Source organism: Struthio camelus, chromosome 8, assembly GCF_040807025.1.
Source record: "Struthio camelus isolate bStrCam1 chromosome 8, bStrCam1.hap1, whole genome shotgun sequence".
Classification (NCBI taxonomy): Eukaryota; Metazoa; Chordata; class Aves; order Struthioniformes; family Struthionidae; genus Struthio; species Struthio camelus.
The window spans coordinates 19192590-19216994 of NC_090949.1; the positions used below are offsets into that span (position 1 = coordinate 19192590).

Below are 24405 nucleotides of genomic sequence, written 5' to 3' on the forward strand. Positions count from 1 at the left end.
TAGAAAATATTTTGTATGTGGCTAGACTTGAGCATCTTGTGACCTTCTTGCCCATTCCCCCTAAATGGTCAGTATGTTTGCAGCTTTCTGAAAAGGAAACTGTGACTAGCAGATACTCTGTGTAGCTTCACTGGCAAATCAGTTGCTGTGCTGTGACTTTGGATGGAGTGCTTTGTGCCAGTTTGGCTTTATAGTAACTCTGTAGGGATATGTTTCTTTATTCACAGAAGGCATATGTACCCATTGCGTATACTTGTTTTTTTTATTAACATATCTTGCAATCTATTGCACAACCACCCTTGTCTCCTAAATGTGTTGCTTACCAACTTTAATTAGTGAACTGAGCTTTATGGACAATGCATGAGCACATTCTCTATATGTCCAGATTCTGGCAAAAATTTCACTATCTAGGCCTCACTCTGAATTACATTTGTGAGTGAAATCCTAGAGCGTGTGTGTGTGTACTGAACAGGCAGTTGAGATGGCTGTTGGAAACTTATCTTTACAGCTGTATTGCAAGCCAGAATATTTTGAAACTTGGCATATAGCTTTTGGAGTGGGTGCGTTTCATTTAGTTAAATTTGGGTCTCTCTCCTGCTCTTTTTTTAATAGTTCAGGTTCCCTAGAGTAGAGGGGAAGTACCTAATTGCAAGTCTGTTTTGCCAAGTACTTGGCAACTGGAACTTCCCCCCACAACTGGAGTTTGCCTTTAAAGCAAATAAAGTCCATTTGGAACAACCTGACATTTTAGTCTAGCAAAGGACAAAAAATTTTGAAGAACAGATTAGAGATTAAAGGGTAGTTAGTATTTGTAGCACATGTATTCACGTGTAGATATGTGGATAAAGTACATTATTAACATGTGAGTAGTTGAAAAGCGTGTCCTGTAGCAATCTTAACTCTACACTTTTCACCTCTTCTGCGTTCTCTGCCTTGCACCCCAATTGATATAGTGTGGCATTTTAGGCTTATTGGGACGGTATTCAGGTTATGAAAACACTTTGTACCAATGTAGCACACAAATATTTAATGGTGTTTTTCATTTTCAAAAAGTTTAAATGTTTTATTTGAATAATGTAATGTTTGTTGTAGTTTGAAAAGTACTTTTATGGCTTTGTGTATGTTACAGGGTTTTGGCATTCAAGTCAGTGTTTGCAGTCTGTGCATACCGAGGCACGCATATCAGTAGAGCAGAGGTACCAACAGCATTAAGGGATTGCAGTGGCTGTTCGTCAGTCCCGTAAATCTGCAATGTTGCAGAGTCAGCACAGGCCCCACTCGAGTGAAAACTTAAACAATCTGTTTAACTTTATGGAATGTGCTTAAGCTTCTTTGACATGAGTGTCTAAGTTAGCGGATTTTGTTTGTTTTTAATAGCTGCTCTGAGTGCTTTACTTCACTGTTGTAGTATAGAATCCGGGAAGCCCTTTTCAACTTCTAGGATGGGCTTTGTTCCCTAGCTTCAGCCTGCCTTCATGTAATGGGGCAGGATGTAGGCATGCAGTCCTAGCCTTGCTCTTTCCTATTTCTTTCTCTCCATATACTTGGTTTTCTGAGGAGGGAAGTTAGGGTGTGCCAGCCTAAAAGCAGGCTGTGGCTCGTTCATGCAAGTCTGCTGATCTCACTACTGGAAAAACATCTGCCCCATAGCATGCCTGAAAAGTGCTTAATGTTTCTTTGCATTTTTTTTCAGGTGGTGCAGTGTATTCAGCAATACTTCAGCGTGTAGGCTGATCAGTGTTCATTTAGTTATCTGAGGGACTCTGATTATGGAAACTTGCAATGGACTTGTTCCTTCTTATTCCTCTGAGCTACAGAAAGACGTAGCTCTTCCTCCTGGACTGAATTCTGTTCCAGTTTCATTTTTGCTGCTGGTCCTGTATCCTTCCCTCTCATCTATTGTTTTTTGCTTGATAGAGTTGCCTGTCCAGACTCTCCCTGTGCTCTGGTACAGGTAAGCACCAGCTGGTTATTAGCTGGAATAGTGTTTGTGTGTAGATATATATTTCTATAATATTGTTCTGAATTAAATTAAAAACTCTATCCTAGCTCTTATGATAAGCAGGGTCAGAGAGAACCTCTCGGGAAGAACTATGGCTGAGAAGGCATGGAAGAAAATGCATCCTTGCCCTGACACTGATTTGATAAATGAAAAGCTATCAGCAAAATACCATTAATCTGTTCCAAGTCTTTCAGTTGAGCTCTGTTCTCCCAGACAATGGAAACTGTTCCTTTGCTCCATCCAAAATGAAAAAGCGCAATGCTTCCCTGCATCCATTTATTTGTCTTCTGTGGGTCCAGCTTAGTGCTCAACTATGTGCTTATTTACCCATTGAGTGGGGAATGCTCACTAACACAAAAGCTGCACTTTCTCCCAAGCTCCTTTGCTCCCTGACTAATTACTTTCTTGGAAATTGCTTGCTGGAACTAACTGTTGAGGTTCTAGGAAATATTGGTAGCAATTTTCTTTTTAAGATGTGTGGCCTACAACACCAGCCTCATCTTCCCTCTCTTACAATATACTCCAATTGCATTTTTAAAAAAATTGCATAATAGACTTTCTGTCTTGGAGGTGGCTTAAAAAATTTTCTAAAGGTAGACTGATTCAGTTAATCCACAAGATTAAATCCCTAAAATCTAAAGATAACCAGGAAAATAACTTTGTGGAAGGAAATATATAGTTGTGCTTGGAGGAAATAATTCATCAAAGCTTGACCAAATGTTCTTGAAGAAGAACAAGAATCTCCTGATTTCAAACAAAACTGACAGCGTCTTATTGAGGGCAAACAGGACTAAGGACATCAGCTACTGAACATACCTCTGTGGTTAGAAATTTGCACATTACTGCATGAACCTTGACAAGATTTGAACCCGTATCTGCTGAGGCCAAGTGACTAACTTGCAGCATTTACAACTCAAATCAAACAGATGCTGAGCAGCTCTGCTGGGAGTTTTGAGCAGACAGTGACTCTAAAATTCAACCTTTCTAGGGGACATGCAAAACTAAAGGTAATTAGAAATATCAGAGGGTTCAAAAAAGCAAGTCAGCCTAGCCTAGGAACACAAACCAACAGGAAGATCACCCTCACCTCTGTGTGTGTGTCCATATGTGGATATTAATGACTTATTATGGTTTGTTTAATGGAAATTACAATTTTATATGTTATGTGGTAGCATCCATCTTTCAATTCTTTGTCTGTTTTGATAAGGGAAGAATCCTATGCTGCTGTATCCAGCCCTGTTCCTCCTGAAAAGTTGCATATCTTTAAAAGCCACCTATTTTCTGGTTGTCAGTTTTATGAACTGGAGAAGATCGGTGGGAAGAGAAAGGGCGGGCGCTCCTTGCGCTCTGTGCGAGGCCCCGTGGCGTCCTCTGCGTGTCAAGGTGAAGGCAGCAGGCTGCAGGCACGTGTGCGTGCCTGTGGGGGGGAAGGAGGGGTAGCCCCACAGGGGATGTCTCTTCTGCCTCAGCACCTGCTGCTCCGGCCCTGATGCACTGGTTAGCTGCAGCCGTGCAAAGCCAGGCACGAAAAACAACTTTACTCTCAGTGTGATTCCTCCATGTGTAGATAGCTGCGGGAGTTAGTAATTGTTTGGAACAGTGTTCACCGCTGAAGAACAATCTCTTCTGCTTGGCTGTAAGTGTTTCCCTGATGAGCTGCCCCTCCTGAGTCACCTCCGGCAGCCACTGCCAGCTCCGCCTCTCCTGGGCAGCACAGTGCAAAGGGAGGCTCTGGGTTTCTACCCTTTCTCCCAACCGCCCTCTGGGACGTTCCTCTTTCTGCCAGCTATGCCAGCTGCAACGCAGGTGGGACCACGAGTGGCTGTGCCCCAAACACTGAGACTAGCATAAGCAGCTTAAGACTAGGCCCCTGCTTTTCTCCATCCCTTTCTGTAGTGGACCACCAGGAAACCTAGCAAGTAAAGGGCATTGAATACCTTTCAACCTGGGCATGTAAAGCTAAGAAAAAGAGTACAGAGAGCTAAAGCTGACTTAACTTGGACTCAGCAACTAACAGCACAGTTTGAAATATGCATATAAAACTGAAGCTGTGAGGCCATCTCGGTTTGTTTCATGTTCTTTGATAGTTCAACACTCCTCTTCCAAATCCTTTACTGATTGCAAATGGGTTTTGTTGTGCTACCTGAATTTTTCTTTTGATCTTTTATTTAACCTAGCCTTAGTTTTACAGAAACACATCTCATGCGTTCCAACAAAATCATGAGGAGGAACTCCTTTCTAAATTCCAGTTTGTTACACTGGATGATACAAAATAGACCTATTGGGATTAACTCAAATAGGCTGTGCTAGGTAGAATCACAGCACTGAATTTCTCCACTTGATGTTCTAAGACTTCTTTCAATGGTACAAGCTGGCATTTCACTTAGACTGCATATGATGAATGGAGGATAAGTGAAATTAATATTTGAAGGTTCTGTGATTAAATCTACTTTTCTGGTTTGCTTGCCAAAGCTAAGCATGTGCATTGGTACTAAAAACATATAGATGTTGTAGCTGCAATTTGAAAGTGCAGTATGTCCTCAGCATTTCATGATCATGAAATGCAAACATTACAGGGCTAAAAATAGTGAGTTGTAAGCTTTAAGGTATGGCTACCTCTTTTGACAGTTAATATGGGATAGAACAAAACAGTATCATCACAACCTGTGATTATGGTCAGCCAACACTTGAGAAGTAACTGATTTGATAGAATAATAACTGTTTACCCCAAATTTTATAGTGAGGCCATAGTCAGAGTGAGGTACATCCGGATAATACTCTTGTCTCCAAGAATCAATATGTATTGCTAAAGGTGGTATGATAGCAGAAGCTATGTCGTTCAGCAGCACCTGGCTGAAGTGGCACAGCAATGTCCTGCTAAATTCATTAGGCTCTAGAAAGGCTAGAAACAGTAACTAAGTTTTATTAATCAATTTTTTGTGCTCTGCAAACTTCATAGGTGATGAATCTTCATGGGAATGTTTCAAGGAAAAGCCCTATGTTAAATCACATTTTATATGCTTGGAAAGAAGGCCAGGGAATGCAGTTTTGAAGCAGTCTTCATCCAGTGTATTTTCAGCCATGTCTAAAATAGCTTACCAAGGATTCTGCAGTCCTGGCTGTTAGAAGACTTAGCATATCTAAGTTATATGCAATTAATGCATCAAATTAATCAAATCATTGGTGTTTAGCAAAGATAGAGCATAGCAATCAGGAGGTAGGCTGAACCTCTCCCTTCTCAGGCTGGGCTGTAAGTGAATATTCAAGAATACTATACTATTTACAAAGACAACTGGGGGAAATGCCTATACATTCAAACTCCATACTTTTTTTCCATGAAACAACTGTAATGAACGTGCCTCAAGTTACAGTGCTAGTTGCAAGCAGACCAGCAATGGAGAACATATGCCAAATTGCACAGGTGAGGGATCCCAGTAGGTGATAACTGCTTGGTCATAAGCTGCATGCAGTACAACTCCAGGCTGTAATGAATTGTCCATGATAAGCTATCCTAATTAAGCCTACTAAAACAAAAAGAGGCAAGTAGTTAAGGAACAAGAAGTTCACTGATTTGAGTCCTATAACTTCCTCCAGTAAGTCACTATTGCCTCTCATGTGTGGAAGGCTGGCAGCAAGATGCTGAGGTGGAAGGGACCCTGTGAGTAGCTAAGGCCACGGATGGCAGCAGGGCAACAAATAAAGCAGAATAATTTTTTGGAGGGTTTTGAAATCAACTTTGAAACAGGTTTTATAGCTGAATATGAATTTGGTAAGGCAAAATAAAGGTGATTTGTTTACAGAAGCAAGAAAAAGACTGGCTGGCTATAGCATTCTAGTTTCTTTGAATTTAGTATTACTGTATCATTTTTCGACTTCTGTCTATTCTAAGATGGGTGTGCAGACATATAGGAAGATTTTCAGTAGAAGTTAGAATTCCTCCTTCATTTAAAGCTAATATACTCAGATCTGATAAGACGAGAATGGTGCTCAGTAAAGTGAAAGTGCTGATGATAATGACAAAACGATAGAAAAGAATTCTGGCATTTCTTACCTGTACTGCCGAGCTCAGGTCAGGCGTTTTGATAAGGAGGACTGAAATATTCAAAACAAGCAAAAGGACAGTAGAGCAGAAGCAGGACTCAAGACTCAGCAACTGGAAACAGAAATAGTTGGTTGACTTGCACATAATGTACAATAACATTTAAAACAGTAAAGGAAATCATTAAGGACAAATATCTTACAGGAACCCCGAGTGCAGGGAATCTGATCCTTTGCTAGGGGTTTTGGACGAGATGGTGAGAGGAAATACAGAAATCGAAAGTGCAGGAGAGATTTTATCAGTGAGTTGTCTCTTGTTAAACATGACCAGTGGCATCCATTAGACCAACCTATATAAACTTAATTAATTTTCTTCAAATATTCCAATTTTTAGGCTGCATCCCTACCCTTTGCATTGAAGGCATACTAATTATATGTTATTTGTTATAAATAGCTTAGATTATGCCATGTGAAAGGAAACTATTGAATGGATACCTTTGGAAAATATGCTTTTCAGTGCTAGTATTTTTGAAACAAAGGTATAACTAGGGCTTAGATTAAAATCTGACTTTTCTGAAAACCAGAAAACCTTTATGCAAGAAAGCAAATAGCATGTAAAAAAACCACCCTCTTCCCTGGCTTATCTCCACAGGGGCATTCGAGTTTTTTCCAGAAACAGAATAAACAATACTCTTGGGATACTCAGGAATGCTTATGTTGGTTAGTTTTTAACACAACACAATACAATAAACCATTGTAGGGGGACAACAGCTTTGCAGAGTCAAAAGGCTGTCGAAGGAACAAGTGCTGAGTCATGGAGAGGCACAGTAAAAGCCCTTGGTTATCTCAGTTATGCTGTACCCTCCTGTTACTTTGACTGCTTTGGATAGCTTGAAGACCATTACAAATTATAAATTGGAATTGAAAATAGCAGGCATCACACCAGAAAATGCCTAAAACCAGTGCTTGCAGATCAGATCCACTACGTGCTGTGAACTCTGCATGGAATATTAAAATGGTTCCTTTCTAAAAAAAAGCATGTTCAAATCATATATCTTTTAAGTGAACTCTGAATAAATTCTTAACTAGGGAATATATTAAGAATCCCTGGATAAATAGCAAAATACATGTTATCAAGCTTGAGACTTCTTTTAAATCCTGCCTCTCAGTCTTGAAGTGGTGCATCAAAAAGCAATCTCTCTTGCACTAATATAGAACAGGCTCTTTTGACCTAGGACTGGCAAGGCACCCCACAAAAGCCTGCGATGGTACAATAACTCATTAGAGGAACAGCGTTACTTTGTGCTAATTGCCTTTTTATATTTATCATTGTCATTTATAGCATCATAACACCTGTGAAGATACTGTGTATCTTGATGACCTATAGACAATGTTCTGATGATACCAGTAGGCATTTACCAAGCAGCACTGCAGCATCTCTGCAGAGAAGCCTCTCACAAAAAGCACTTGTAATGCTGCAGGGGGAAAAAAAGGGTTTCAGGAAGAGTGTGTTATTAGTAGGCCAATGCAAAATGCCCAATTTATTGGACCCTCAACTCAGTGGTACCAGAAATTTTTGGAATAACAAAATTCTATATGCAAGCCTTTGTAAGTGTACAATCAGAGAGGCTCTGATTTCCACCCACTGCACACAGGCTGCCAAATTAAATATTTACTACCCTTTGAACTGGCCAACCAGGAATGCAGCTCTAGAAAGGAGCATGAGCCATATATGTACTGCCACTGACCTGGTACATGTACTACTTTCTGGGAAGGGTACAAAATGAATTTGAAGTGAGCATCCTGTGGCTGTGTTAGCAGAAAAATTCACTTAAAGCAATTCATGCTTTAAAAACAAAACAAAACCCCCACACATTTGCAACTACAGAGCATAAAGAACACTGCTTGAGCAATGTTTTGGGGAACTGTCCTTGCTACCAGTCTGCCAACTAAGATACAATTTTATTTGGTTATAGAATAAAATTCTTGAAGTTATAGAATGTATTAATTTCCTTTAAAATGTTGCTGTTCTAGTAAGTGCCTTCATAGTTTAGTCACTCTTTCCCAACAGAGAGTGTCTTTGAATTGCTATGATAAATTGAACAAATAGGAGAGAATGTTTTTTTTTTTCTGACCTCTATCATCTTATGCATTCCATCTCCAGCACCTAGAAAAATTTCAGGTGTGCCCCTTTAAAAGCAAACACTTTCTTTTGAAAATGTCATCTAGTTCAGAAGAAGGACTTGTCTCGGGAATAGTTGTTGGCAATTAAGAGAGCTATTCTGTAGACTTTTTTTTTTTCCTGACTATTAGTACATAATGGGTAGAAGGATGCTAGGAAAATAAATCCTCTTCATAAAAGAAATAATTTTGCAATCATCTTTACAATAATAAGTTTCACTGCAGCCAGAGCAGGTTACAAACCCCACCATGAACTTTCATGTGCTTTTTATTTCTGCAAAAATCACAATGTATTCATTCCTAGATAGCCCATGTCAGAGGAGCTGTTGAATGAAAGAAACTCTCTTTAATGATCCACCTTCAGGTTCAGTCTAGCTCTTGACCCTAGGAACTTGGCTGGATAGTGGGCAGTTATGCTAATATTTTTGCACCCCATCACACCTGGGGCTGCAGTGACAGATGAAATAGCCTTCTGAAGTCTTTGAGAGGCAACTAAAGGACCCTGGAGACTCACTTGCACAGGAAGTATCAGCTGTGTCTAGGTCCTGCATCACTTCTGCTTTTCAGGGAGCAAGAAGTATGTAACTCTAGCTATCAAATAACAAGGATACTTAATATTCTCAAATAGAATATTGTCTTCCCATTTCTTTTCTTATTTACAAAGTATTTTGTTTTTGATAAACTCTTCAACATTTCACTTTGCTTTTGAGGTGGAGCTCAGTAATAGGACTGTAAACTCAATAGGATTTAGAATTTCATTTATCCATTATCATCAGAACTATCCAGAAAAATCTTTGTCAGTTTTGCTGATGCTCCTTCGGGCCTCTTAATAAGGTGCCTCCCTGTTTCTTAATCATCATATACAACTAACAATTAGGAAAAAAATACCATAAGCTTAAGGTGTGCCATAATTCCCTCATCTAGCCTTGTTTACTACTATGAGTTGCCTAGTCTTCCCTCTGCTATATACGCAGATGTATTTAGATTTGCCCCCAGCCTTCTACCTATCAGTTTCTTTTGGTCTTTCCATATCCATGCCCCCTCCCCACTCTGCCCCAGCCTTTTTTGGCTTCTGTCCAGGTCATCAATATCCTTGTCATAGCATGGTGTCTAGAACCTAACAGTGATCCAGCTGTGGCCTCCCAACTGCTGAACATGTATTGTAGCAATATTGTTTCAGCACAGAATTTCTTTTAATTGCAACTATCATAGTTGGAGAATCACATTCATGTTATAAAGTTTAATTTATGTCATTGGCAATGTTTAAAGGAATCTTGGTACTTACCTCTTACCTATGGCTTTATGACATTCTTAGACCTGTTAGAACTCTTTGAGAGTTAGGGAGAAAGATCAGTGGCAACTACTGCTCCTCACTACTGTTTTATTGCTGTTTTCCAACAAGCCTTTTATCAAAGCCCTTAATTCCCACCTCCCCCCAGCACATCCCTTTGCATTTAATGTTTTACTTCTGGTTTTTATCCTTTTGTAAAGTGCTACAAATTTTTTTTTAGGTATATGCTCATTCAAGTATATATTTCTTTTCCCTTTATCTTCCAAAAAAGCTTTCCAGGTTTTAAATAAATAGCTCTCTGGAAAAAGGAGTAACAATGTATTCTGTAATTTGTTATTGAATATACTGAGCTTAAAATTGCTTCTTACAGAATTTTATTTTCCTTTAATAATTTGCTAGAAACACCATCAGCAATGATTTTTCTATCGTGGCTATTAAATTTATGCAGCGCTTAATTACTGCACTGCTTGCTGCAAGGAGCTTCTCAGTGCAGTGACTAGCAAGAAAGCTGAAGTTGTTTAGAAAGTTCACCATAGATAGTTGACATTTTTGCTTGTTGTCAGCTGGTGCTCTCATAAGACCATAGACAGCATGAGTGAACGTGGGAGGAAACAATACATCTGCAGACACTGGCAGACAGAATCGCTTGCCAAATTTGGCCACAGTTCCTTTAGATAAATAATTTCTCAGTGACGTGCTGTGTTGAAATTATATAAACAGCAGAAATTACTAAGACCTGGGCCCCAGGGTTTTGTGGGTTTCAAGATTTTCTGCAATCAATATTCTGACATCTGCAAATATTTTTCTTTAACAGCTGATGCCAGGAACAGAGCAATATTACCCTCACTTTATACATGTTAAAGATTTTAAGTATATTGAAATAATTGCTCTTCAGTCACAGCCCTGGTGAGGATCTCTGCACTGTCATAATCACCAGCGTATATGAGAAGGCTTTATAAAAGTTACCAAAGCAGCAACCTTTTTGAAGAGTGTCTTGTAACCTTTTATAGCAGCAACTCTATTAGCATTTTAAGAAATGTACATGGAAAGACATTGTATTAAATTTCAGTCCCCCAAAGTTATCAGGAATATTTAAAGAAGTAACTGCTGAACATAACATAACTTGCCTTGCACAGTGAAAGTATGGGTTAGAAGTTATTGAGTGTTTTTCTGACTTAGGATCAGACAATAAGCTAGCTTCTAACCCTGTGGTAAGACTTCCTTGATAATTAAGATACTTCCACTATAGCAGCCATATACACTACACCTAGCTGAAAAGTGTTTTCCACCATTGAAGAACTTCAGTGGGAAACAAATCTACATGACAATGTATTTCTTCCTAAACAGAAACATCCCATGGGAAACCCTTACCCAACTAATTTTCTTTTTATGCAAGCATCTCTAGACAATCTTTTGAAGTTATAAAAACGAATCCTTTATTTAACAGATGCTCTGTGAAAATCAGTTTCCGTAACAGAAATTGACACCTATACAGGTCACAGGAGACAGTGCAGGCAGTAGTTGGTGCATACTGACAGTTCCCTGTGTCACTGAGGAAATATGGGCTGTGCAAAATGCGTAACTGCATTTATCACTGTTGCCTATGTAGGAAACATATGGATGGGTAAAAATTTACTTTTAAAACAGTTATGCTTTTCTTTTGATGATACAACCTCCACTACTTGGCCATTCTGCTAGCAACACTCCTGAAGTAAAACTGTTCACTGAAAACAGTCTGAACAAACTTAACGCTCTTTGTTCTTTTTCTAGTCTCTGATGCATTGATCCAGAACAAAGCAAAGATATAGAAGTATGGAAAAAAGTCTCTGAAGCACTTTTCTCATTTCAGTCATACCTTAAGGCAAGTTTGTAAATTTTACCAGACTATCTTGAGACATAAACTCAGAGCTTATAAAGCTCTTCTGTGTAATTTTTGATCAACATTAATTTTCTCACAGAACAGGTAATGCACAGTAATAACACCTCAAAAGCACCTTAGGATAAGACCATGCTAGTAATGTGTAGGTAGTATTTACATCTGCAAGTATTTCTTTAAGTGAACTTACATTTGCAGTCCAACTGTACGAGATGGAGTTCAGTAGTTCTGTGCACAGTATAATGGCATTTCACTGAGTGTTAATGTTAAAGGCAACAAGGTAAATTCAACTACTTCAGTATCTCATTTACACATAAAAACGTATCAAAGCAATAATAGAATATGGAATCTTCTCAAAGTCTCATATCTTTAAAAAAAGGATGCAGCAAAGCCTCTTTCGCAGTTATTCTTGTTGCGGGGTTTAAGTCTAGTAGCTTATCAAGTAGGTCATATGCATCATCAGGAACCTGATCCCATCCTTTCATGTCTGTTGCCTTAACTTCCAAAGCACCATCACTTTCCTGACAGCTCTGTATGTGTTGAATTTCTTTTCCGAGCGTCTTCGGAGCACATTGTTTGTCTGTTTCAACTGGCAAATCTAGGTCATTTACAGAATCGGTGTGCGTATCATCCTTGGATCGGGTACAGCTGCTGTTTGTTCCTCTCAACTTCTCACAGAGGGTTCTTAAGTTTTGTGCTGGCACATCTTGGGTACACAGAACTGATTTACCTAAAAAAAAAAATTTTTTTTAAACAGTAAACAGCATTTTATTATGCTTAATATGCAACTATAACTTCCAAGTTTTGTTTCAGAGACATTTCATCAATACTCTTGAGGCATAACTGACATGAGTAAAAAAAAAAAAAAAAAAAAACCCACACACAACCACCCACACCCCACCCCCAACACAACACACACAAAAAAAGCCATGTTTTACAGCAATGGCCCCATTTCTCATTGTTTCCAGCAAGTGAAGCCAGAAGGATATAGTCTCAGTTCTGCTGTGAAGTAAACCGTAAAGCTGTTTGTTTGGGTTTGTTCATGAAATTCTGTAGTGACCTGTTGTCACCACCCTACCAGCATCTTTTTCCATTCTACTGTCATATGACTAGAACTGAAGAAAATTAAATACCCAGTGCAGTTTATTACTTACATTACTGATTTAAGTATCTGTTTGGAGAATGAAAATTAATGCTGTCAGTTATGCTGTTAGGTATCAAGTGCTGCTACATTTGGCTTGCAAACAATTAGGGGAATGGTTATTTCAGTTTAAAAAAAAAAAAAAAAACACACAACACAACAAGCCCTTCTTCAGGGGAAAAACCCTGAGGTTTACATCATCTAAATATTAAATCATATTGAGTTAAGACTCCTGGGCAAGTTTTGCAGGAATAGAAACATTACCTCAAGAATTCTAACCAATTCCAATAGAAATCATCAGTTGGCATATTTCACCTCAAGTGGCCCTGATTTAGTGAAAGACAGTACACAGTCAGGTTGGCAAACCTATGGAGTGAGGTACACCACATACATGACAAATTATAAAGGGTAGAAAAATAAAAATTTAATTCCTGCATTTCTAGATTAGTACTAACTGTTGGAAGTATTACATGCACCTCTAAAGTGACTCTCAAGGCTTAAAAATTTACTTTAAAAAAATAAATTGCAAGTCGCTGTATTAAATAGCAGACCAAGCATACATTTTCCCCTTTCCCCCCATAATGAAGTTTCACATACCAAAAGTTTTAGCAGCCTGAATGGTTTCTCTGGATCCACGAACTGTCATTATTTGTGCCAAAGCAGTTAAATCATCACTTGCTTTGTAAAATGGATACCGTCCACTGAGCAGAGAAAGGAATACAATTCCTGCAGACCACATGTCAATTGCTGCAATTGAAAGCAAACTTAGTAATAAACAAACTCACAACTTCATCACAAATAAATTCACAGCTTTCTTTCAAAAGAAATTATGACCAGAAAAGTTGCTATCAGAGAAAGTAATATTCTGAATTACTTACTGACTTTGGTCACATAGATAACACTTCTACAAACAGTGGAAATTGCTATAATTAGATATAAAAATAATTTCCTGCTTTGATGCAGAGGAAATATTTAAACTTTTCCATAGAATTACTCACATGAGTAATTCCATTAACTTGCTAAACTTAAAAAAAAAAAAAAAAAATGCACCAAACAATGTTGGGTTTGTTTTAAACAGAGATTAACCCTTTCACAAGTAGGGAACTATGGAGTAGTTGAAGTGGCTAGTTTTAATGCTTATTTAAGTTTGCTTCAGCTGAAGAAAAGCTTACACTAAGACCATAAAAATCACTTGCAAATGAATGTGAATCTTAATTTTCTGGGACTGAGGCTGCCAATTAGGCAGTACTAAAAAGTTTATGTTGTTACAGACTTTGTTCCCCTCACTTGAAATCACTTGACAAGATAGCCAGTTTAAGAACTGTAATAGTGAGAAGTTATTCATCACTTTCATTGCTTTATGAAGAGTACAGAGAGTACTCTGGGGAAAGAAGCCAAAGCATGATGGAAACTTTCAGTATTAAAAGTTATGAAAATACCTGTCTGCCATAATTTTTTGGCTCACTAGTTCGCACGTTTTGAGAGATGGCAAGGAAAGTGAAAGACAGAATTCTCTGAAACTCTAAAGAGAAAAATTAACAGCTGGAAAATAAAGCCACAGTTATTTCTCTTCAAAATATAGGCAATAATTAATTTGCACATTATAGCTAGAGAGCTTCTCAGCACAGGACTCTGAAAACAAGTGCTAAGTTGACTTCAACTGCAAAAACAGAGTTTAAATTTTATTAAAAATAAATCCAAGCTAATTATGGACACAATTTGCAGTGCAAGAATTTTGCATTTTCATAGTGCCTGTTAAAAATGTTAGCAGTGTATCACTGTTGAGCAGATCATACTATCTTTTTGAGGCATTATGTATTATCCCTATTACGTTGCTGGAAAAGTAGAGCCAGAAACATTAAGGTCAAGACCTTTGACATTGTTTAATTGCCTAACTCTTGCTGAAATTAACAGACATTATATACCTTGAATGGTAAATCCTGGCTCTACAGTTCTGGTAGGGCTGGGATCAATAGGAGACTCCGAGATCCTGTGCAAAGATCTCAAAATTATGATTCCTCTCTGTGCTTTAGTCTAGTGGTATCTAACTACTGAGGCACACTCATTTATAAGGCAGTGTGAGGGGGGGCAACCCAAGCTAGACCTGAACCTGGTGCTGTGTCAGGCCAGCTTGGGAGCATGGGTTGTGTTCCCTCACTGTGAACCTGGGACAGACTTATTAGAAGTGGCTCTGGATAGTCAGCTGGATCCAGCTGGTAACTTGGTCTCGGTACACAGACCAGAACCAGTAGCAAAACTGGTAGAAGTACAAGCAGGTGACTACAGCAGTCCCAGGTGGATGTGGGCAAAGACATTTGTTAGCTCAAATACAACATAATCTCATAAATATTAGCATCACTGTACAATATTCTAATTAAGCCCTCTGCTGACACAGCACTGAGTCAGTGGTGCAGAGCTTCTGCGCTGTTAGGGGTGTCTGTCTTGACTTACCCAGATTTTCTGTAATCCTGTTCTCTATTACCCTAGAGAACAGAAAACTGGCTGAAAGCATATTTAAGACTACCATGTGTCTAAAATTTCCTAGGTATGTCTTCTTTCTGCTTGAATTCTGTCTAGACAGATTTAGAGATCGTCTAAATTTGTCCTGGATTTCTGGATGTCTTCTAGCCCATGGAGTTGGCTGTTATAGCACAGGCACAATAACTCCAAACAGGCTGCCATACGTCTTGAAATCCCAGTCATGCCCACAGCACGGATGTTTTTTCAAAAAACATTCAACTATCTGGGGATGTGCTGATCAAATGCATAGTTACCCTATTCTGAATGTGTATATACAGTTTAAATTAAGCACTGAAAATTGGCAATTTACCCAAAAGGTATTCAGCAAAAAATGGATGGAAACCATTATTTTAAATTCACTTTTTGAAGACATTTGCATTTAATCCCCTTTTTCATATGTCAAAACTCCTGGTCATATATCAAATGTTTAATAGTTAACTTGGTCCTCCGTTCTCCAGATAGGCACAGCCTCTCCCATCTCAGTTGCATCAATACATTAACTACCTTTTTGCTCTGAAATTTAACAGGCTACTGAAACTTACTTGATAAAAGTTAAAATCTTAGTAAGAAAGAGTTATAGAATTTACATACCAACTTTTTATAGCACTAGTAAGAAGGAGAAGTAATCTGATAAGTGGTATTGATTAACCAACTCTCTTAAAAACACATTTGCAATCATAGCGTTAATTATACCTGCTATAAAAGCAAACTGTATATGACAATCTGTCTAGAAAACTCTAATGTTGTTTCCCTCCCCAACTACTTTATTCAAGATTTTTCATTTGACAAAGCCAAGAAGCTTGATAAAACTTACACTTTGTTTACTTTTAAAAACACATGCTACTGAACTCCTGTTTATGGCACTAACCCTCAGATAAAGATTTATTCAAATTTCAAAAACAGGAAAAATATTCTTAATTTCTTCTTACTCTGAATAATGAACATTTAATAAAAAACAAAACAGGAAATGTTTGAACAGTGTTAGAGAGTACGATAAAATGAACTTCATATGTAAGCAGAAAAAACCTCCCATAAAAAATGGCAACATAGTATGAACAAATGAGTAGGATTGAAAGGTTTTTTATTTAAAAAAAAAAAAAAAAGGCAGTCTGACATGCAGTACCTGTTGTCTGAGTGGGACACTTTGTTAATACTTCTGGTGCTCTGAATCCAGGTGTTCCTGCCCTTGGAGCAACTTGCTGACGCCTTGTAATAAGAGAGGAAAATATGTTTAGAACATAAAAATTGATAAATAAGTTATAATAATGTTAAAAATTATTTTTAGAACATACTTCTGCAAGATGCATAAACAGCTTAATCTTGCCTTATTAAGGTTTTATAGAGGCTTTAAGTATGTTAAAATTATCTATCATAAATACTATCTAGCATATGGTAACAGCCCTGTTATTATCATATTGGTATATTATTATATTATCTAGCATAAGGTAAAACCACACAAATACTTACTGCACACTTCGGTAAAGTCAATTTTAGTTTCATTCAAGGGCAGCATAATTTTTGCTAAAGGCTTGTATTCACAGGAAACTATAAAGTTAAAACTAAATAACTGAAGGCAAAAAATGCTCTTGGGGTGGATGTTCTGGTTTTTTATTAATCCACAGCAAACTAAGGTTTGTTACTTCTGAGTGCAAGTGTTGATAAGAATTTAAATTTTAGTTAGCTTAACTAAAGGTGCGAGATTATTACTACTAAAAAATAAAACAAACAAACAAACAACAACCTTTCCAGAGCCATCTTGTATATATTAAGTGCCTTACTTCTATGGGCCAATTCTGGTTTCAGTCAAATTTTCATAAGTATCCGACATGAGGAATGTTTGATATCGCCATATTTTGGCAGTTTGAGGAGAGGGACCACACAGTTTCATAACTATTCCTAGTAAGCAGAATTCTCTGCATTAATCTACGTTCCCTAATGCGACAGTCATGGACAATAGATGATCATAATCAAAAATAACTGCAGAGAGATAATTTGAATTGAGTTATTCAGATTCTTTGATGTCTGCTATAAAAGTTTAAACACTGTTGCTTAAATTAAGAAATATAAAGTGTCATCTTTCTTGATTTCTGGAACAAAAACAGCTTCTGAGAAATCTTTTTAACGTAAGTTCTCAGAGAGCAGGAATCTGATCGCTAAACTTTAATCTATCTAGTTGGCATGATTTAGGCCTATTAGATAACTAACAGATAAAAGACAGATGCATTGTCTACTCTAAGTGTGTTGTAGCAAGTCACTTGAGTTAATTACCACAGGTAGGTGGATAATTAAAATAATGAAAAAAGTATTAATAGTCAATAATCTCTTTGCAGTAGATAGCACTCAACCAATTATTCCATGAATTCCATGAACTATGTTTATTTAAAAAGAGCATACTCAAGTGTTTTAAGGGTTGCACAGATCAAATGTTATCTTTCACCTACTAAATCAGCTATCTAGTAAATCTAAGTTGCTAACCTTGCTTGACGGCATAACAGACAATTTTACAACAGTATCAAAGCAAATTACCTTGAAAGGCAAATGCTGCAAACTCTATCCGTTGCATAACAGTCACAGGCCAGGTTTGATGGACAACCACTGGCAGCTTTTCTGGCTACCCCACTGCTTACTGTTTTGGTAGAAATAATCTTCTTCTTGGTTACTAACTTCCTAGATGAAACATCTATCATCTTCGATTGCTTTATGAGCTGCAATATAGATATTTTAGAGTAAGTGAAATATTTAAGCAGCTTCCCTTTCTATTTATGCAAGTCCCTAAAATAATAAGACTGAAAAAGGGCTCACCAGCCACAAACTGCAGTCTTAAATGACAGCAAACTTTTCTAACAATACCACAACTTCTACAGAATACATACTGGAGTTTTATAAATACCCTGATTTTCCTCCTCCTCCTTTGGAAACTATTTTTCACTGGTTACTAAACATCAGTAGCCATTAGATTTTCTGAAGCTACAACATGATTTGTGTTTTTCAAGCCTTTATAGGGGTTTCAGAATTCTTTTAGTTCAAACATGGGAAAAAAAAAAAAAAAGAATTATGAAATACTGTAGCAACACACTGGCAGCTAACTCTAATTCCACAATAAAAATCTAGTTCTACAAAAATTAGGGGCTAAACCCCCTAATTTAGTTGGGGTTTCCCCCCCGTCTTGTTCTCACATTAAATTCCAATTATAAAGAGTATAGGAAAATGTTCATTACAAATTTATTTTCTCTCTTGCTTTAACTGCTGAATAAAAAGGAAGCTTCACAAGATATGCTTAGATGTATCTCAATTACACAGATACCTGTGTATAAAAATACATTAATTAACATACAAACAAGATCAGCTAGGAAGACAGCTATATAAGTAGCTCCTGAAGAGCTTCAAAAAGGACTGAAACAGAAACAAAAAAATTCTTCAAGCCTTTCAGCAAAGGCTCACTTAACTTTCTGCTCAAAAACTTTTAGTTCCACAGGATACGCAAGTAGTGTCCAGTCTTAAGAACTAATTACTTATATAACTTCTCAAATATGAAACTGATTGATTGCTTTCACTGATGAGTCATAATTCTTACTTTTGTACTGGAGTTCTCCTGGTATGTGGAACTAGAGACATTGAAATTCCTCTCTCCAAAGACAGAGCGCTGAACAGAATGGTGCACAGAATCCTCCTACAACACCAAAAAAAGGACAATAAGGATCCTATCTTACACAATGTCAGCTGGATTCTGACAGTTCCAAAAAGCAGTGTGAAGTGACATAAAACAAGAACAGCTGCACGGTAAGTCATTTTCAGGCATCGGTTTACTGTGGATGAAGAAAACATTGTCTAGACAGAACAGCAAACATGCTTACAAAACAAATCACACCTCAGAAGTGCCCCAAGATGATCTGAATGTCATCGTTACTGCATTTGTTATGCAACTAAGTAACCAAATGTAGATGAATTATTGGGTTGGGGAGGAGTTCCACACTACAAGTCACTAAAATATTAGCGTTTCAAAGAAGATTTAGGGCTGTCTAAATAGTAATCCACGCTAGGATTTCATACAGCCTGCAACACTGTATTATAACTAACAGATACTGAATGATGCCAAAAACAGTATTACACAAAACTAGTAACCCCTACGTGAAAACTGTTTCTGTGCATCATTTCTTGCAAGATACACATACACAACTTTTCTTCAAGTATTACATCTCCCCCTGTTGGGTGAAGTAATACATTAAACATACAACAATATTAATGAAAAAGACTGAGAACCTTTCCTCCTCTTCCTTGTTTACTCTGTATTTTTGAAAGTGAGCTGGACCTTTTATCAGATGCTTTCGAGGCTGACTGTTGAGCTATCTGTTTAGGTGCTGTGACACTGACAGAAACCTCATTTCCCAAGGCTACGATGGGATTATTTTGCAAGCAACTTCCCTGCTGGCCTTCAGACTGGGTGGTTTTGAGAAGTTCAATTTTCGTATCAGGTGTTCCTTGTGCCAAGCCAAAATCTACCAAGGCATACCTAAAAGACACAAATTTAGGATTAGGATTCACAAAATTTTAATCAATTTTAATCAATTTTATTCACTATTCATTACTTATTTACTCATCTTTTCCCCACATTTTACTCAGTACATTGCTTATCTCTAGTTTGCAGCATCACTGTCCTGTTTTCCTCCTCCTTTTGACATATCTTACTGATCCCTCAATGTTTTTATCCTATACCTATCTTACTTCATCGTTTCTTGTCATGAAATCTCCTAACATGTATACTTTCTCCAGTGATGGCGATAAAAACTATTTCCAGCAGGTTCTTTCTGGGTCCTTCTAGTCTTACCGCTCAGAACTACCTCAGCAAACAGCCAAGTACAAGTGACTTGACTCTTGCAGGATTCCCATGCTCAAATGCAGTAGTGAAGACAGAGAATATAACAATGCTGAGAGCTTTACCCAACTTCAAGCAGTACTACTGCAATTTACTTGAGGCTCCAAACAGTTTGCATTTCAGAGTTGTCATTTACAAGATAAAGTTTTTTAAAACCAGTACAGAGACAATCCAGCTGTCTCTGGGTCTCACGCAAACTCAACTCCATGGCCACTACCTCCGAAGTAGGGCTTAAATCTTAAACAAATGCTGGCAAAGCAGACAAATGATATAGTAGGAACTCATTCTGACAGATAAAAAGCATTATTTTTGAAGTTTTAAGCTTGTGGCTTTAAAAAAAAAAAGTCTAGTTTCCCCTACAAACTTTCACTAAACAGTGAAATACTCACCAGTACAGCTATAGGACTAACACTGAAACATTACCTTATTCTATCTATCTCAGCTCAGAACAAAGCAGTACTTTGCTTTTTACAGTCTTGAAATGTTTAACTTGCAAGAAAAAAAAAAACCCACTAGTTTTTTCACCTTATATTGAATTAATTTTTAAAAGTCCAAATTCAGCAGTCATTTGTAGCAGTTTTGCTGTATGCATGAATAAAAGTTTAAGTATCAATCTACGCACCACATGAGTCACTATTAGCTTTATTCAAACAAATATTATTCTCCTCATTCTTAATCAAAGTTTAGCATTTCTACTCAATAGTAAAAATTTGATTTTTTCAAGCACTTTTCACTGTAATGCAGATATTACATTAAACATGAAGAAAAATAATTCTTTCCCACCCCAAACACAGAAAGAAAAGTTCTACAAAGAAAAAGTGTCTTTTTCAGCTTTATTACTTAAGCACATGTTATGCAGCTGGAAGGAAAAAACCCAATAGCTAATTTACTCTGTTCTGCCAAGGCACACATTCCCAAATGAGATCACAATACAGTCATCTGGGCAGACTTACTCTTTTAGCCGCCTGTTGTAGAGGAAGTTACTGGGCTTGACGTCACGGTGAACAATACCAAAGTGATGAATGCGCCTCAATGCTTTAAACAGATTAAACATGTATTCTCTCACTTCTTCAAAGGAAAGAGAATTCAGAATGTCCTGAAAGATTATTTGGATATTGCAGTTATGCAACTGTTTTTAATTAAAACGTTTTACTACAAGTATAAGAAGTCTGGGACTTACCAAGAAGGATTCATGTTCCAGATATGGCATAACAATAACCACATGATCATTTTTCCTAAAGCAGTATTTAACTCCCATAACATTATCCTGTCCCCTGAAAGAAAAGTAATGTCATTGAATAAAGACCAAAAAATGGATGCTTGTTTTCCTGTATTTCTTATAAACTTCAGTCATGCTTTCTTTTAAACAGCAATCCTTGCAGCAGTCAGTATTTACATTGTTGTCATCTCATTATGTTCCCTTTTAGTTCTGCAATTTGCATTGAGGGCTCCACAGATCATCTGTGGGGCCACAGGTTGTGGTTAGGACTGTGTTTAGATGTAGGACCTAATTTTCACGGTATCAGCTAGTTTAAGAAGGTGGTATTCAAACCACATGCCTTGTCATCAGCACGCTCTGGCAATATGCATTCATTCCTAAAACTGTATTTTCTGATGAAGAGATTATTTTTTTCCAAGCATTTCAGAATTGGAATATTTGTTATTGCATAGGTACATGACAGAACTTCTCAGATGGAAAATAACAGCACTATGTGTAAACTTGAAATTAGCAGAAAAGGACATCCATTATCGGTAAGACATCCATTTTTTATTTGCTCTTCCTATAAAGAATAGACATTTTTGTGCTTTAAAAAAGGCAGTAAAGTACCAAAACTTAAAAAAAAACCAAAAACAAAAAAAGGCAAGCAGCAAAACAGTCAAACAATGCTCAGCAGTTTAGTCACAACATCCATAAGTTCTTGCTTATGTACCCTGCTACCGTGAGACACTGAAGTTCTGCAGCAATTCGCAGAGGGTGGCTGGTTGGAATCAAGTGCTTCAGAGCCATCTTTTCCTCATATCCTGTTTGTAACTGTGCTGTGGCCAAGTAAACAGAACTAAAAGTACCTGTACAGAAAGGGGAAAATGTTCTCTTCAGCATTTTTCATTAGGTCAATTAATATTTTTACAGGAGTGATCAGTTCACAGTCCTGTAGCATACCTGATGCTATCTCAAAAGCAGATTCCAGAAGAGAAGAATGCAGTTCTTTTTTTCCACTACTAAATTCAGTGATCTTGTATACAAGTCTTTTACGTCAGTGAAAACGCAAATGTAACACTGTCTAACTTGCCTGGGACATAGAGCTCTTTGAATGTAAAACTCCTATCTTTGATTTGCTTTCTTGTTCAGGTAGCTTACTTTCATCTGACATCTAACTCTTCTCTCCCTGCAATGTAAGCGGACTATTTAATGCTAATCTGGAAAGCACTATCTTTGCTATTCAAAGCACTTCTGAATTCACTACATTTTCCTTAATTCGGTTACCATATCTATAAAGTAGCAGTTCTCACATGGTGTGTAACTTTACTATTTGTTTTCCCCCAGCATTACGCAGACAAAATGTGATAGACTTATTTGGAAAAGGGAGTACTCAGGCTATGCAATAAACTTACCCACCTATATTACAGTTTTTAGGAGGCTCTTATAAACCACTGAGCAGGTTAATTTATCCTAGTGATCTGAGATATCCGAACATACAAGTTAAGGGTCCTTCCACATGAATAAACAGTACAATTTTGATTATATTTTAGGTGTTGTGTTTGCATGATGCTGGTTTAACAGTCTGTAAGGGAACACATACATCAAAATGCCAGCAAACATTAAACAGTTTTTGCAGTTGCATAAAAGCCAGCGTCTCATCAATTGAGTAGAATTGTTCATAGCAACAGGGGTTACTGAGTTGATCCAAGACCTTATTTTTGGTGGTGAGACCTGCTAAAAGAAATTGATCTCTGAATGGAATCCTACTCCTCACATAATGCTGCAGAACTGCTGATGGTGTTTCTCAAAGCAACATTTGCTCCCAAGAACAGAAATCAAAAGCACTGTTCATGGTTAGAGACTTACTTTAATTACACTACCTTATGAGAACTCCAGTCTTTTGGAATTTTGGATCATTGTGCTGAATGGAGCTTTTATTTTTATATTATATCTTTTAAATACGTATATATACATTTTAAGGGACAAAAAACTTCCAGCCATTTAGTTTGCTGTCACAGGTATTCCATCAAAAGCAGCTATAAAACAATCCAGCCTCTCATTAACGTTTTTGTTCATTTAAAGTGCAGAGTGCTACAAAACATTTTAAAGATCAAGTGGGCAAAGTTCCAAAGAGTACCTAAGTCCCACACTTAGAAGCACCTAAGAATCTATTTATACTCATGTGTAACGTTAATTAAAAGTATCTGTAACAAGGCCTGCTGAATGTCAGGAGTACGCAAGTGAGAAACTGACACTGTATGTCTAAAAATATTTTCTGAACTAAAGCACTATAATCTTCCACTCTTCTCTAGTTCTGCCCATGAGGTTTCAGTGGAAACAAAGCCAACTTAAAGAACAATAGTTAAATATGTCAGAACACAGCTGCATATTATTATATTTCCCATATTAAAAAAAAAAAAAAAAAAAAAAAAAAGAATGACATCTTAAGACATATTGCCTGAATTTACCCTAAAAAATTTTAGTTGTCAGAACTGGAAAACTGTTCAGGTCAAACATTAATATACTGAAATTTCAAGAAAATCTCTTGAAAGTTTCCCTAATTAAAGCACCTATATGTATAAGAGCACATTAGAACTCCTACATACTTCGTAAGTTAATCAATAAAGCACCTGATTTAAATTGCATATATTGGGATCTTAGCTTTATACCTTTAAGTTATAAACACCAGAAGAAATGCAAGTTTAAGCAAGGTAAAATAAGACATTTACCTTCTCCAATTTTTTCCTTAATTTTGAACACGTTTACAAGCTGTGGCACTGCTTCATAAAGTTTTTCAATGTCTTTTTTTATTCCTGGTGTGGAAAAAAGGGGGAAAACACGTTAGAAATTATGTTGCTTGATTCAATATCTGAGGTATATTTCAGAAAATAAATTACACTAACTCATAGAAATGCAGATTCATAAATGGAAGAAAGAAATAGCAGAGGGGTATCTATCCCTGCTGACATTATTATCTGCATACTTGATGATGATATTCTTCATCACACATTTGTATGCTGCTGTATTTTGATAAGTTTTACTTTTCTGCCACCTCCCCCATCCCAAGTTCCTGAGAGAGAAAAAATGTCTTTAGCTAAAGATTTCAGATTACAGCTCATTGATATAAGTTTTCATAAGCCTTGTAATGTCAATTTCATAAGAGAGAAAACTATAATAATTGTTTCTGAAAGCACAAGAGCACATCCATGGGATGCACATCAAGGATTAAAAATGTAAGTAACACAATCTCATACATGATTACCCTCTTACTTGAAATAGTAA

At 37.2% G+C, this 24405-nt stretch overlaps 1 protein-coding gene across 6 annotated transcripts in view; it reads right to left on the bottom strand.

Moving 5' to 3' along the window:
• The window catches only part of CDC7 (cell division cycle 7), a 75512-nt gene that overhangs the window by 44490 nt on the left and 6617 nt on the right, over positions 1-24405 (bottom strand). For 2 of the 6 annotated variants that reach the window (XM_068952519.1, XM_068952520.1), the window contains exons 3-12: positions 23853-23936; positions 21854-21989; positions 21103-21196; positions 20876-21018; positions 19310-19559; positions 18624-18719; positions 17576-17754; positions 16173-16255; positions 13127-13276; positions 11377-12118 (exon numbers count right to left, since the gene is read on the bottom strand). In XM_068952519.1, coding sequence (XP_068808620.1) covers positions 11742-12118; positions 13127-13276; positions 16173-16255; positions 17576-17754; positions 18624-18719; positions 19310-19559; positions 20876-21018; positions 21103-21196; positions 21854-21989; positions 23853-23936 — 1592 coding nt within the window. In that variant the 3' untranslated portion in view covers positions 11377-11741. Of the gene's footprint in view, positions 1-6053; positions 6156-11376; positions 12119-12793; positions 12856-13126; positions 13277-16172; positions 16256-17575; positions 17755-18623; positions 18720-19309; positions 19560-20875; positions 21019-21102; positions 21197-21853; positions 21990-23852; positions 23937-24405 lie in introns of those variants that run through there. The other 4 variants (XR_011142540.1, XM_068952523.1, XM_068952521.1 and 1 more) reach the window with 4 other exon arrangements.